Source organism: Aythya marila, assembly GCF_965140915.1.
Source record: "Aythya marila genome assembly, chromosome: 4".
Classification (NCBI taxonomy): Eukaryota; Metazoa; Chordata; class Aves; order Anseriformes; family Anatidae; genus Aythya; species Aythya marila.
This window is the reverse complement of record NC_139045.1, coordinates 31,793,552-31,807,978: the sequence shown is the minus strand read 5'-3', so window position 1 is coordinate 31,807,978 and position 14,427 is coordinate 31,793,552. Positions and strand designations below refer to the sequence as shown.

Here is a 14,427-nt window from a genome sequence, read left to right as displayed (position 1 = left end):
GCTGGAACAGCAGTGTTATCACACCAGTGTTGTGTCTACTGCTGAGCAGCAGTGGCACAGCATTGGGCCTTTCTCTAACCCTCCTAGGGGGTGGGCAAAAAGTGAGGAGAGAAACATCACTAGGGCAGCTGACCTAAACCAATCAAAGGGATATTCCATACTATGTGGGGTCACACTCAGCAATAAAAGGTGGAAACAGGAAGAAGAGGGGAGGGGTGGGCTCTCGTTGAGAAGACGTCGGTCCTCCTCCCAAACACCGGCTACGTGCGTTGAGGCCTTGCTTCAAGGACGTGGTCAATCATCGCTCATTTGTGGGAAGTAGAGAGTAATTTCTTTCCTCTGCACTTCCATATAGCTTTCATTTATTTTGTTTGTTTGTTTTCCTCCCTTTTTCCCCTTTTCCCTTTTACTTCCCCTTAGTTAAATTGTTTAGTTCATGGTAGTCTTTATTTAATTATTATAATTATTTCCCTTTAATTAAATTATCCTTATCTCAACCCGTGAGTTGTTCTTTGCTTTACTTCTCCCCCTCCTCATCTAAAGGAGGGGGAGTGAGAGAGCGGTTGTGGGGTTTAGCTGCCCAGCACGGTAAAACCACCACAGTTGTCTTGGATGTTTACAGCAGGATACTATCTTTCAAGCTATGTCTTCTTTCTGAGACCAAGTATTGTTCCAATTGTATGCATTTTGTAGTTGTTGATAACTTATGACCGCAGCATCCTAGGAAATGAAATGATGCTGAGTGTTTCTCCATTATTCTTTTTGACTAAACAGCTTGACTCCAAATTATTTATAAATATATATTTAAACAATTTATGGAACCCACACAACAGAACATCTTGGCTGTGCTGAGATCTTCCATTGCTCAGTCCAGTTAACAGCCCCCAGCACATACCAAGCAATAAATACCAAAAGTAGAGAGGTAGGGAGCAGAATGTTGTTCTGCCTTGAAACTATTTCTGCACTTTTTTCCTCAGGAAGTGATTGGGAAAGAGTGACTTGCGCTAAATGGTTGCATCACCTTCTGAGCAATGGGAGCTGCCTGTCAGAAGGAGAGGGATCTGATGCTGAATTTCAGCTTGCGGAGCGGAGGGTACAAAAATGTATTATGCTGCTAGACTGTGAGTCTGAAGGTCAGTGTCACGCGTGGTGGACCATCCTGAACTCTTCAGAAGCCGTGATTTCCTTCGGAGAGGAGCCACTAAAGAATAGCCATGCACAGCAGTATGCTTCATTGGCTGAGTAGTTAGTGGAGATTGGGAAGATGTCAATAAGATTTTGTCTGAGGAGCACAGGCTGAAATATTTTCTAGCTCCAGACCTGCCACAGGGTTTCAAGCTTTTGTTGCAATTACAGGTATGAGGTGACTACTTGGACTGTACAATATCGGCACACGAAGAGAGAAGTGCGATGCGCAGTACCCGAGGTAAGTATTGACTCTCTGTGTATTCAGCATTGGGCGATGCTGTTTGTCAGTACTGAAACCATTTAGAGCAGCTTGTGAGCTTTAATAAGTGACTTATTTGCTGGTGTAGCTAATGGTGAAATGTTCTTTGGCACCGATGGCAGGAAACACAGCCCTTCTGTAAATTAAAATCAGTATTGTTCTAATTACGTTCACTGTTTATAGGGTGACGGTAATGTCTAATTCTCATCTATTCCCAGCACTGATTTACAGAAAAGGGTGATAGTTTTGTTGGGTTGGATATCAGCTTGTTCAGCCTTTCTGATAAAGAATGTAAATTGCTTGCAGAGTGTTTAAAAGGGCGTGCCAAAAGTATACTCGGCTTTGCTTTTTAGAAGCCCTGAGGCTCCGCTGTGGGAGACCTCAGGGTCTCTTCTGCAGAGGTTTGCAGTGTAGGAAGCCACAGCCTGCTCTTTGGGCCAAGAGGGCCAGTGTGTACCGCTCAGATGGTCATAAGCCTTTTCTGTTTTTTGGCTTCTGACTTCCTGGTAGCTGTACTCGATGGACGGTTTAATGCTGCGAAGGGTGTGTTTCTAACAGCCTTCCCCTTCTTAGGTTGAAACATCCAGTCGTAGCTTCATCCCAAAGAGGAGGAATAATGCTGAAGATGTAGGAGACGAGCTGAAGCAGGTGGGTGTATGAGAAGGCAGGACTTTAAGAGTCATCCTTTATGGCTGTTGAGACACTATATGGCTGTACCTCAGAGATAAGTATGCCGTGTTTCAAGGTTTCAGCAGCTCAAATAGGACTGATGTTGCATGGTATCTCATACAAGATAAAATTTGAATATGGACTTGCTAATAAAACTGCACAGGATTCTAATTGTTGCCAGTTGCTGTCCAAACCCCAAATCAATACTGTCTTATCTCCTGTTTCCTACAGCAAAATGTTCAACCAACCAAAACAGAAATCAACAGCTACACATACCTGGCAAGTGTGGGCCATGTACGTGGTCTTGGCTGTCAGTCTCTCTGAGGAACAAGCCCTGAAGCAGGCCTGTCCTTCATGCGATGCCACTCAGTCTTGCAACTGCTCTTCCATGGGCTTGGACTTCATTCCCTCGGGGCTCACGGACAAAATCACGCTGTTAGACTTGGCCCGCAACAGGATAAAGCACATCCGAGCGCATGATCTGCAGCAGGCTGTGAACCTGAGGACCCTGCTGCTGCAGTCCAACAAAATCAGCTCCATAGACGAGGACTCATTTGTCTCCCTGGGGAAGCTGGAGCTCTTGGACTTGTCAAATAACCGCCTGGCTCACTTGTCCCCAGGGTGGTTTGATCACCTTGTTTCGCTCCAGCACCTCCACATTCACGGCAATTGCTATAGCGACCTGGGGGAAAGTTCTCCCTTTTCTAGCCTGAGAAACTTGAGCTCTCTCCACCTGGGCAACCCGCAGTTCTCCACAATAAGGCAAGGAAACTTTGATGGCATTACGCTTCTCGACCAGTTGTGGATCGAGGGCAGCAATCTCAGTGTGTATGAGCCTGGAAGTCTGAAGTCAATTAAGAAGATAAATCACATGATCATAAGCATAAGAAGGGTAGATCTGTTCTCAGCAATTGTTCGTGATCTTCTGCACTCTGCCATTTGGTTAGAAATTAGAGAAATTAAATTGGACATTGAAAATGAAAAACTGGTGCAGAACTCTACACTTCCTTTAACAATACAAAAAATGACTTTTACCAGAGCTTCATTCTCAGATAAATATGCTAGCCAAATAATGGTGTTATTGAAAGAAATCACATCTTTGCGAGAGTTAGAGTCAATAGATAGTGTGCTTGAGGGGAATGGAAATTGGAATACTAAATTAATTGAAGTAAGTGGACAAAGTTCTGTTGAAATAGTATCAGTAACTAATATGACTATTCTGCATTTTTATATGTTTTTAGACCTGGAAGGTTTGGAGTCACAAATAAGTAAACTGAAAAGACTCAGCATTGCAAGCTCTAAAGTTTTCATGGTACCATGCAGACTTGCAAGAAATTTTTTATCACTTGTGTATCTTGACTTTCATGATAATTTGCTTGTAAATAATCGGTTAAGTGAGACAATCTGTAAAGGTGCTTGGCCTTCATTGCAAACTTTAAATCTAAGTAAAAACTCTTTAAAATCTCTAAACCAGACTGCAAAATATGTAACTAATCTACCCAAACTGAATAATCTTGACATTAGCCAAAACAATTTTGGTGAGATTCCAGATGTGTGTGAGTGGCCAGCAAATTTGAAATATTTGAATCTCTCCAGGACTCGTATTTCCAAATTAACGGCTTGCATTCCCTCAACTCTCGAAGTGTTGGACATCAGTGCAAACAACCTGAAGGAGTTTAATCTGCATCTGCCATTTCTCAAAGAGCTGTACCTTGCAAAAAACCAGCTGAAGGCCTTGCCTGACGCAACAAGCATTCCTAACTTGGTGGCCCTGTCAATCAGAGGAAACAAGCTCAACAGCTTCTCCAAGGAAGAGTTGGAGTCCTTCAAGAAAATGGAGCTGCTGGATGCCAGCGCCAATAACTTTATCTGCTCCTGTGAATTCCTCTCCTTCATTCAGCACCAGGCAGGGATAGGACAGATGCTTGTGGGGTGGCCAGAAGGCTACATCTGTGACTCTCCCCTGGCAGTGAGAGGGGCTCAGGTTGGAGCCATTCATCTCTCACTGATGGAGTGTCACCGGTCCCTGGTGGTGTCCTTGATCTGCGCTGTGGTTTTCCTGGCCATCCTCATCCTGGTGGCCATTGGGTACAAGTACCACGCAGTCTGGTACATGAGAATGACGTGGGCATGGCTCCGAGCCAAGCGGAAGCCCAAGAGAGCCCCCCCCAAGGACATCTGCTACGATGCTTTTGTCTCCTACAGCGAGAACGACTCCAACTGGGTGGAAAACGTCATGGTGCAGGAGCTGGAGCAGGCATGTCCCCCCTTTCGGCTGTGCCTCCATAAGCGGGACTTTGTGCCCGGGAAGTGGATTGTGGATAACATCATCGACTCCATCGAGAAGAGCCACAAAACGCTCTTCGTGCTGTCGGAGCACTTTGTGCAGAGCGAGTGGTGCAAGTACGAGCTGGACTTCTCGCACTTCCGTCTGTTTGACGAGAACAACGATGCGGCCATTCTCATCCTCCTGGAGCCCATCCAGAGCCAAGCTATTCCCAAGAGGTTCTGCAAACTGCGGAAGATAATGAACACAAAGACCTACCTGGAGTGGCCTCGTGAAGAAGAGCAGCAGGAGATGTTTTGGGAAAACTTGAAAGCAGCTTTGAAATCATAGGAGAAGATAGTAGCTCTTGTTTCAGTGTATTTACCCAAAGGATATAGGTCAGTGTTTCTTCCTGCTAAGACATTTATCTGTCTTATTTTTCTGCCTAACAAAAACTGGCTTTCCTGTGGATGGTCATGTTAATAAGTTAAAAAGAGCCACAAAAGGCTTTCCAGTGATTTGATATTCTGATCTTCCATGCTAGTAATGGTGATATTTGGAAGTCTTGCGTGATTTTAAATATTTTCTAAATACATTTATCTGAATTTAGTGTTTTTCTGTACTCTTTCTTCCTATCACCATATCACTGATTAGTTCCTGACAATCCTTTTGTGGTTTACAATTGGAAATAAATCGAAGTGCTTCAATACTCCTGTGTCAGTTGTTCTTTCATTTATTTTTTTTTTTCAGCATCACCATTCATAGAACGCTCTTAAAATTTAATTCTGAGAAAAAAAAAAAAGCAAATTTACATGAAAATATGCTTTCTGGAGCCCTACCATTGCCATAGAATGTGAAACAGACAGTACTGAATATGTACGTCTCTGTTTGTAAGACTGGTTTTCTGGCTACTCATGCCAGAATCCATACCACCATGCACAGGTTGGGTTTTGCTCAATAGTAGTCAAGGACATATTCTGGCACCATGTACAATAACTTGAAAATCAGAGGCATTAAATCAACGTATATTTGTTTTTTATTTTTCTTAGTCTTCTTTCTCCCTGTGGATTCTTGTTTCCTCCTTTGTGGTTACCACGTGTCCTTACCTACCCATAGAAATAGTTGCTTTCTTTTTGTGGGGTGCAAGCTTGTGCTTCTAATGAGTGGGGTGGATGGTACTGTAGACTGGTTTCTGTTCTTCTATTTTGCACAGCACATTTAATTAAGCATTGGGCCAAGCACCCCTACACGCTTACCTCTGTAACCAGTGCAGAAAGCCTGCACTGGTAGGAGGGAATTCATCTTTTGTACTTCATTGTGAAATATGTCCTGGTTATACTGCATTGCTCTTCAACAGCTGTAAAGGGAATAGTGACAAGCAGGTAGATATAGATGTTTATGTTTTGATAGCTAGTCTCACCCTGAGTACCTGCAGTTGGATTTATTGTGGGTTTCTTGTGTTTAGAGCTGCTTGTGGAAAGCTGAATTGTCTCTGGAGGGATAAATTTATATGTGGTTTGGATAACTCAGCATTTCCATGCTCCACTTTTCTTGTGTTGCTGGAGTGTAAGCACAGAAGAGCATAGATGAATCTTGATTAAACTTCATACATGCAATTATTTTGTGGTGAAATGCAAGTCTTGATGTATGTACTGAGAGTCCAAGTAAGTGGCTGAAAAATGAGGAAATTTGCTTATACGTGTGTCTCTGCAGGCATATGCATACACACACACATATATATATATTTGTGTATGTGTATGTTAATATGTACATATTAACACTTCTGTGTGCGTGTGTACGCATAGATACACAAGATTGCAGCTTCTGGGGGTTAGCATGCAAACTCCACTTTCGGTTCTACTTTCCTGTTATAATGACATCTCTAGAGTTAGTCCGAAGTCTACAATGGAACTTTTCTGGTCACCCTCTTGGATCAGAATAGCTCAAGGGCTAATCAAATCTGAGTTCCAGGTAAGTGATGGGTGGATCATCTGACAGCAAACACTGAGCACAGATAAGATTGGTTAGGAGGCTGCATGCCTAGAGGTAAGGAGGGAAATGTTTCAGAGAAGGTCAGGCAGAGGTAAGAAAAGCCTTGACTTTTATGTGGTATGCTCTCACCATAGACACAGAATTTTATGGGCTCAGACATTTAAAGAAGACCGACGGCGTTACTGATCTTATGCCAATCAGATCTTCTAGGTGGGAATTCCCCTGCTTGAATAGCCCAAGTTGAGAAGTGAAGTGGGAAGGAGACAGCAGCACGAGAGGTAGCTGAGTGAAGAGTGATCACCAAGAGAGAGATGAAACATGAAATAAGTTAACCGGCACGCAGGCACCAGAGCTGGAGCACCAGGGAATGTTTTCTACATGGAGGTAAGTCTGCAGGCGGGTGGAGGCTGGAGACGCAGGGAGGGAGTGAGGCTGCAATGCCATAGTGAGAAGTGGGGATGGAGCACTCGGGCTATCTAATCTCTGCCACCATGTCATCCTTCTCTGCATGGGAGATTTGGGATGCTTGGGGCTGCTGGGCGTGGGCTGGTTCCTGTGGGAGAGCAGGACGGGGGGAGGATTTCTGACTCCTGTCAGGAGCAATCACAGGCAGCTGGTGGGGCTGCATGGCAGGCAGTGAGAGGGAAGGCTCCCTGGGAGAGCTGGGACATGCCGATGGGAGCAACGTCCTTCAGGAAAGGGCGACAGAAGAAAGCAGCACATGAAAAAAAAGACAAGTTGGGTCAGGCTGTGTCATTTCGTCTCAGTTTCCTCTTGGGAGGGTGCCCTGTGTGTGTTTTGTCCTATTCATTGTTTTGCACCATTTGTACGTCACTACCACCTGCTCGGGGAAGGCTAGGTGTGAATATGGGCTGCTTTTGTTTTAGGAATACAACCAGGAAGGAGCTCAGTAAGCACTGGTCTTGGGGCTGTGTGATCAGCTAGCTACTTATGTCACTCCACCCTGTTGCACAGCCATGTGTGAGTACATGCATGTATGTATATACGCATATATACTTTTAAGGAAATGCTGGTGGGCAATACCCAGGACGTAAGCAATCCACACACAACCAAGTGGGAAGTAACAACTTCCCCAGTCTACTTGTGGATTGATCCTTTCACAAACCAGTGGCCCCTCAGACTGCAGCTCTGCTAGATGTTAGTAGCTCTCTTTTAGCTTGGTACTCTTTCCCAAATCAGAAACAATTTGCATGCTGTTGGCATGCAGTTAAATTCACCTTTATCAGTGTTTAACACAGTTGCTCTGTTGATACTTGTTTTCTTTAAGAATATGTGCATATACTTCTACTGGCCTGGACCAGGAAAGATAACCCTGAGCACATCTAATGGCTTGGATCCTTTGTCCATAAACCAGAAACACTTGGAAAATTTAGTTCATCACTGTGCCTTACAGTACAACCATATCTGTGCAAGTTTCCGCATATTAGCTGTGTTTCAGTTTCTATGTGGCAATTTTTTTTTTTTTTTCTGTCCAGTGCAATGGGGAACAAGTGATTATTTGATAGGGTGATGATATGGAGTGGGGCTGTATTCATGAGCAGATGTGGAGAGGCCTGAAAGGACCCTGGAAGTCAGGAAACTGCATTATTAGACAGGAATGGGAAGGGGAAAAGAATGTCTGAAAATGAATGAGAGTAGGAATGGAATTTCCCCAGGGATCTGTCCCATGTGACAAACGAGCAAAACAACCTTAAACAGATGCTCAGGGAAGTGACAACAAAGAAAAATCTCTTCCTGTACCACCAAACTGGGGTCATTACTTCAGTTCCTGCTGGTAAGGAGGAGAGTTGTTGGGCTCAGCTGGTGTTTCCAATGTAGTTAGTACCTGCCCAGTTACTTTCTGCTCTGCCAGTTTTCCATCTGTAAATAACCTACCTATAGATAGATTTTGATGGACTGTGTTGCCTGGTGGTTTCTGTTTGTTTGCTTGTTTTCTAACTGTGGGAGGTTTGATGGCAACTTGGGCTTGCTATTCATTTTAGAAATTCCACTTCATTGTGTTGCTTGTGAAACCAATCTTAACCACAGCTTTTCTCCTATGGCTTACAGCACTGTGTTATCCAGGCAGCCTCGTGTGACCAAAGAAGCCCTGTAAAAGAACCTCAGCTGGATAGCAGGTGACTGTGACTACAGATCGTAACTCTTTGGGTGGGATTCACCTGCTTAAATATCTAGATACCTAAACCATTTTAAGCTGGTGGTGTAATTTCTCTTGGAGGCATCAGATCTTAATGTGGGTGTCTAAGAGACATGACGTGAATTGCCCCTAAAAGTTGTTATTTATCTTGATTGACTTTGGAGGACAGAGTGAAAGACCACCTCAGCTGAGGGCATCTGAAGTCCGGGGAGATGAATGTGTCCTTCAGGACCCAAAGCTCCACATCAGAGAAAGAGAGAGATTAAAGGAAATAGCAGAAGAGGTCAAAATGCTTGTAGTCTTTTAGGTGGGAAAAGATGGAAGGACTGAAAAAAAATATCCAGATCCTTTTCTCCTCTTCCCATATGCTTAAATTCTGCCCCTTTTGAAAGATTTTAAGCAACTCTGGCTAAAAATAATGCAACTAGAAATGGTAGGACTTGTCTGCCTAAATCTTCCTATTGTGGGTCAGCTATTCTAAAACAAACGAGAGTATGAATTCAAACTGAAGTAGATCTTCTGCACAGAGTCTCAGTGGGATGACTGAAGGAGAAAATTCTCCTCAGTGAGTACATCTAACCCAGTTAACCTGATGTAGACCTCATGATGACCTTTGGGAACATGTTCTCTGGTCATTTTTGGAGTTAGTTCATTTTTTTCACCCTTGGTAAAATACCTACATCCCAGGGGTTTGGGACACACTGAGGAATGTTGTCTCATGCTTTAAAAGTGCTCTTTGATCCTTGCCAAGAAAGCATAAACAAAAAAGATTTATAACTCAATATGTAATAAGTGTTTTGAAAGGAAAACAGCCCTCCCAGGCTTTAAGAATCGTTTTTCCAACTCCTCAAAGGGAGAGAAGATCTAACGTCTCTGTTGGAAGGGAAGCCAGGCTAGATTTTATGGCAAGCTCTGTAACACAAAAAGTCATTTCAAATCAGTATTATAAAAGGCGTGAATGTGAGGGAAAAGAGAAGTGAGACAGAATTTACAACTGTGTGGATTTTTTTGAATCATTTTGGTTTAGAAGATGAGGAACAGGCTATGAGGGTGGAGAAAAAATTGATCTAGCCCAGCCAAGTGATCTGGCTGCAAGAAGCTCCAAGAGCCGCTGGATCTTCCTTCCATCTAGGCCTGACCAGCCAGATCTGCCACACAGACCTAAAGCAGAAAAAGCCCCTAGCAGAGGAGGAAGATGTAGCAGTAAAAAGGAAGAACTAAGAGTCAGTTGTTTACAGTGGTCAGTTTTCCCAGTTTAAGTTTCAGTGTCAAGGTCAGACTGATCACAGCATGGTAATGATGGCCTACAAAGACATCTAGGCAAATATGTAGCTCCCAACTCCTAGCACAGGTACACCCAGAATAGCCTATGGTAGAAGAAAGAGACAGAAACATATTAAATCAGCTTCTCCTTATTGCCAGAAGTCAGATTAGACACATGCTGGTATGAATATTAAATGTGAAAGTTACTATTTCTGACAAGACGCTAACTCTTGATGTGACCAGGATTTGAATCACATACTGGAAGCAGGACTTGAAATGAAGTTTGCAGATGATAGTAAATTTGTAGGAGCCATGGACTCTCTCAAGGGTAGAGAGGCCTTGCAGAGAGATCTTGACAGACTAGAGGGCTGGGCAATCACAAACCACATGAAGTGTAACAAGAGCAAGTGCTGGATTCTGCACTTGGGACAGGGCAACCCTGGCTGTATGTGCAGACTGGGGGAGGAGAGGCAGCCCTGTGGAAAGGGATCTGGGAGTTCTGGTTGATGGAAAGTTGAATATGAGTCAGCAGCATGCCCTGGCAGCCAAAAGGGCAGACCACTATACCCTGGGTGCATCAGGCACCATATGGCTAGCTGGGCAAGGGAAATGATTTGTCTCGCTCTGCTCTGTGCTGGTGTGGCTTTACCTTGAGCACTGTGTGCAGTTTTGGATGCCACAATGTAAGAGCCACAATATAAGAAGGACATAAAACTATCAAAGAGCCTCCAAAGGAGGGCTACAAATCTGGCAAAGGAACTAGAGCAGAAGATATATGAAGAGCAGCTGAGGTCCCTTGGTTTGCTCAGCCCCAAGCAGAGCAGGCTGAGGGGAGGCGGCCTGCAGCTCCCTCAGGAGGGGAGCGGAGGGGCAGGCGCTGAGCTCTGCTCTCTGGGGACAACGACAGGACCTGAGGGAACGGCATGGAGCTGGGACAGGGGAGGGTCAGGCTGGGGGTTAGGGAAAGGTGCTGCACCCAGAGGTGGTCGGGCACTGAGACAGGCTCCCCAGGGCAGTGGTCATGGCCTGCTGGAGTTCAAAGCATTTGGACAACGCTCTCAGACACAGGGTCTGATTTTTGGATGGTCCTGTGTGGAGCCAGGAGCTGGACTTGGTGATCCCTCTGGGTCCCTTCCAACTCAGGATACTCTGATTCTGTTTCCCACAAGACACTGGCTCTTCTTAATGTGACCAGGATTTGAATCACATATGCAAGACTTCATAGTAAAAAATGAATATACAAAGTAATATTCACAGCTCCAGGGGAAAACTACTTAAGACAGGATTTGGGGTGCTGGTGGGGTGGGATATATGGGGACTATTTTCTAAACAGGCAAAGGATCATATTAGTAAGAATGTTGTGATTATTCAGATATTTAACTAAATCTTTCAAAAATATGTACAACTATTAATTAACTTGATAGTCCTAATTCCAAAACTAGAACCCTTAGGAGAAGAAAAAAAGAATTCAATATACTTAGCCTTTAGCAAATGATTGTGGGATATGTATATAGAGTCCCATTTTTGACTAAGCTATGTAATCTCTGAAATGCATTAAAAACTGATATAGTGTCTTTAAAAGGAACAGTAAGGGTTATATTATAGCTATTATCCAAAACGTAGCTACTTCAGAACTAAGTAATCATCTTGTACTTTCTCTATTTCATATTTTAGGCAAAAAAATGTTGACACATACCTGGCAAGTGTGGGCCACGTATGTGGTCTTGGCTGTCAGGCTCTCTGAGGAACAAGCCCTGAAGCAGGCCTGTCCTTCATGCGATGCCACTCAGTCTTGCAACTGCTCTTCCATGGGCTTGGACTTCATTCCCTCGGGGCTCACGGACAAAATCACGCTGTTAGACTTGGCCCGCAACAGGATAAAGCACATCCGAGCGCATGATCTGCAGCAGGCTGTGAACCTGAGGACCCTGCTGCTGCAGTCCAACAAAATCAGCTCCATAGACGAGGACTCATTTGTCTCCCTGGGGAAGCTGGAGCTCTTGGACTTGTCAAATAACCGCCTGGCTCACTTGTCCCCAGGGTGGTTTGATCACCTTGTTTCGCTCCAGCACCTCCACATTCACGGCAATTGCTATAGCGACCTGGGGGAAAGTTCTCCCTTTTCTAGCCTGAGAAACTTGAGCTCTCTCCACCTGGGCAACCCGCAGTTCTCCACAATAAGGCAAGGAAACTTTGATGGCATTACGCTTCTCGACCAGTTGTGGATCGAGGGCAGCAATCTCAGTGTGTATGAGCCTGGAAGTCTGAAGTCAATTAAGAAGATAAATCACATGATCATAAGCATAAGAAGGGTAGATCTGTTCTCAGCAATTGTTCGTGATCTTCTGCACTCTGCTATTTGGTTAGAAATTAGAGAAATAGCATTCAATATAGCTGAAGAAATACAACTTTTGAGCGTTTTATCTTTGTCTTTTGCAAAGAAAATTTCTTTTAAACAGGTCTTACTCACAGATGCTACTGTGCCTGGGATTGTCACTATTTTAGAAAAGATGCCAAGATTAGTTGAGGTGGAGATGAAAGACTGTAGACTCTTGGGCACTGGACGATGGGATTTAGAAATTCAAGCAAACCAATCGCAGTCTCTGAGAGTTCTGACAATTGAGAAATTATCTATAGAGGAATTTTATTTGTTTACGGATCTTCAGGCTGTACTAGATCTACTGTCTCTCTTTACCAAAATCACAGTTGAAAATACCAAGGTCTTTTTGGTACCATGCAGTCTTTCAAAACAACTTCTGTCATTAGAATATCTTGACCTTAGTGCAAATTTGCTTGGAGATCAGAGTTTGGAACATTCAGCCTGTCCGGGTGGTTGGCCTTTACTACAAACTTTAAATTTAAGTCAGAATTCACTGAGTGACTTTAAAATGACAGCTAAAAGCTTGTCTCATCTAAGAAACTTAATTCTTTTAGACATTAGCCAAAACAATTTTGGTGAGATTCCAGATGTGTGTGAGTGGCCAGCAAATTTGAAATATTTGAATCTCTCTAGGACTCAAATTCCCAAATTAACGGCTTGCATTCCCTCAACTCTCGAAGTGTTGGACATCAGTGCAAACAACCTGAAGGAGTTTAATCTGCATCTGCCATTTCTCAAAGAGCTGTACCTTGCAAAAAACCAGCTGAAGGCCTTGCCTGACGCGACAAGCATTCCTAACTTGGTGGCCCTGTCAATCAGAGGAAACAAGCTCAACAGCTTCTCCAAGGAAGAGTTGGAGTCCTTCAAGAAAATGGAGCTGCTGGATGCCAGCGCCAATAACTTTATCTGCTCCTGTGAATTCCTCTCCTTCATTCAGCACCAGGCAGGGATAGGACAGATGCTTGTGGGGTGGCCAGAAGGCTACATCTGTGACTCTCCCCTGGCAGTGAGAGGGGCTCAGGTTGGAGCCGTTCATCTCTCACTGATGGAGTGTCACCGGTCCCTGGTGGTGTCCTTGATCTGCGCTGTGGTTTTCCTGGCCATCCTCATCCTGGTGGCCATTGGGTACAAGTACCACGCAGTCTGGTACATGAGAATGACGTGGGCATGGCTCCGAGCCAAGCGGAAGCCCAAGAGAGCCCCCCCCAAGGACATCTGCTACGATGCTTTTGTCTCCTACAGCGAGAATGACTCCAACTGGGTGGAAAACGTCATGGTGCAGGAGCTGGAGCAGGCATGTCCCCCCTTTCGGCTGTGCCTCCATAAGCGGGACTTTGTGCCCGGGAAGTGGATTGTGGATAACATCATCGACTCCATCGAGAAGAGCCACAAAACGCTCTTCGTGCTGTCGGAGCACTTTGTGCAGAGCGAGTGGTGCAAGTACGAGCTGGACTTCTCGCACTTCCGTCTGTTTGACGAGAACAACGATGCGGCCATTCTCATCCTCCTGGAGCCCATCCAGAGCCAAGCTATTCCCAAGAGGTTCTGCAAACTGCGGAAGATAATGAACACAAAGACCTACCTGGAGTGGCCTCGTGAAGAAGAGCAGCAGGAGATGTTTTGGGAAAACTTGAAAGTAGCTCTGAAATCCTAGTCAGAGACATTTAAGGCTGAGTATGTAGCAAATATCTGCTGGATTCATTTCCCTTGCCTCTTTGTCCATCATCTACCCGTGTCTGTATAACAAAGGTTTGAGCTACTGGAATTTCTTTTACTTGCTGTGAAATTGTTTTATTTTTGTCATTGTAGTCATGATTTTTCTACGTGTTTTAACCAGCATTATTAAAAAAAGCAGTTTCATTTAAATATTTAATGATGAAAAGTTATTTAGATACATGGCTATGTAGTTTATATACTTTTATCTTTGAATAGCTGTATGAAAGAGCCTGCCTAGACAAAGGTATTTCCGTATTTTTTGTATAAACTACTTCTAATCAAGTGCAATAAAGGTTCGTTTATGGAGTAGTTTATTACTGCATTTATTGAATGTAAGTTTCATCCTAGCTCTCCTAGTTAAGATGACATATTATCAACAGTATTTCACAATCACTGTACGTTAAATGTCCAAATCTTCTAAGAATCGTGGCTATAAACTTTAATCTAAAAATGCACCGTCACACTGCAGTGCTGGCTGCTGTAATGGACATGTTCTATGGCAGACAATTTTTGTGGCGATAGGCACTTGTGGATGT

General features: G+C 44.0%; 2 protein-coding genes across 8 annotated transcripts; both read left to right on the top strand.

The window, feature by feature from the left end:
• The first annotated feature begins 238 nt into the window (after positions 1-238).
• LOC309877785 (toll-like receptor 2 type-1) lies at positions 239-5,057 on the top strand. Of its 5 annotated transcripts, none has more exons than XM_082759535.1 (5): positions 239-325; positions 978-1,093; positions 1,357-1,426; positions 2,021-2,095; positions 2,348-5,057. In XM_082759535.1, exon 5 carries the CDS (start codon positions 2,352-2,354, stop codon positions 4,731-4,733), a length of 2,382 nt encoding a protein of 793 aa, XP_082615661.1. In that variant the 5' UTR covers positions 239-325; positions 978-1,093; positions 1,357-1,426; positions 2,021-2,095; positions 2,348-2,351; the 3' UTR covers positions 4,734-5,057. The 5 variants fall into 5 exon arrangements, with proteins under 5 accessions (XP_082615661.1, XP_082615659.1, XP_082615660.1 ...); XM_082759533.1 differs by having other exon boundaries at positions 978-1,133; XM_082759534.1 differs by having other exon boundaries at positions 978-1,224.
• A 1,182-nt stretch (positions 5,058-6,239) lies between these two features.
• LOC309877584 (toll-like receptor 2 type-2) lies at positions 6,240-14,173 on the top strand. Of its 3 annotated transcripts, none has more exons than XM_082759056.1 (5): positions 6,240-6,353; positions 6,576-6,758; positions 7,262-7,355; positions 8,445-8,512; positions 11,470-14,173. In XM_082759056.1, the coding sequence occupies exon 5, from the start codon at positions 11,478-11,480 to the stop codon at positions 13,827-13,829; it is 2,352 nt and encodes a 783-aa protein (XP_082615182.1). In that variant the 5' UTR covers positions 6,240-6,353; positions 6,576-6,758; positions 7,262-7,355; positions 8,445-8,512; positions 11,470-11,477; the 3' UTR covers positions 13,830-14,173. The 3 variants fall into 3 exon arrangements, with proteins under 3 accessions (XP_082615182.1, XP_082615184.1, XP_082615183.1); XM_082759058.1 differs by having other exon boundaries at positions 7,262-7,369; XM_082759057.1 differs by lacking the exon at positions 7,262-7,355.
• The last annotated feature ends 254 nt before the right edge of the window (positions 14,174-14,427 follow it).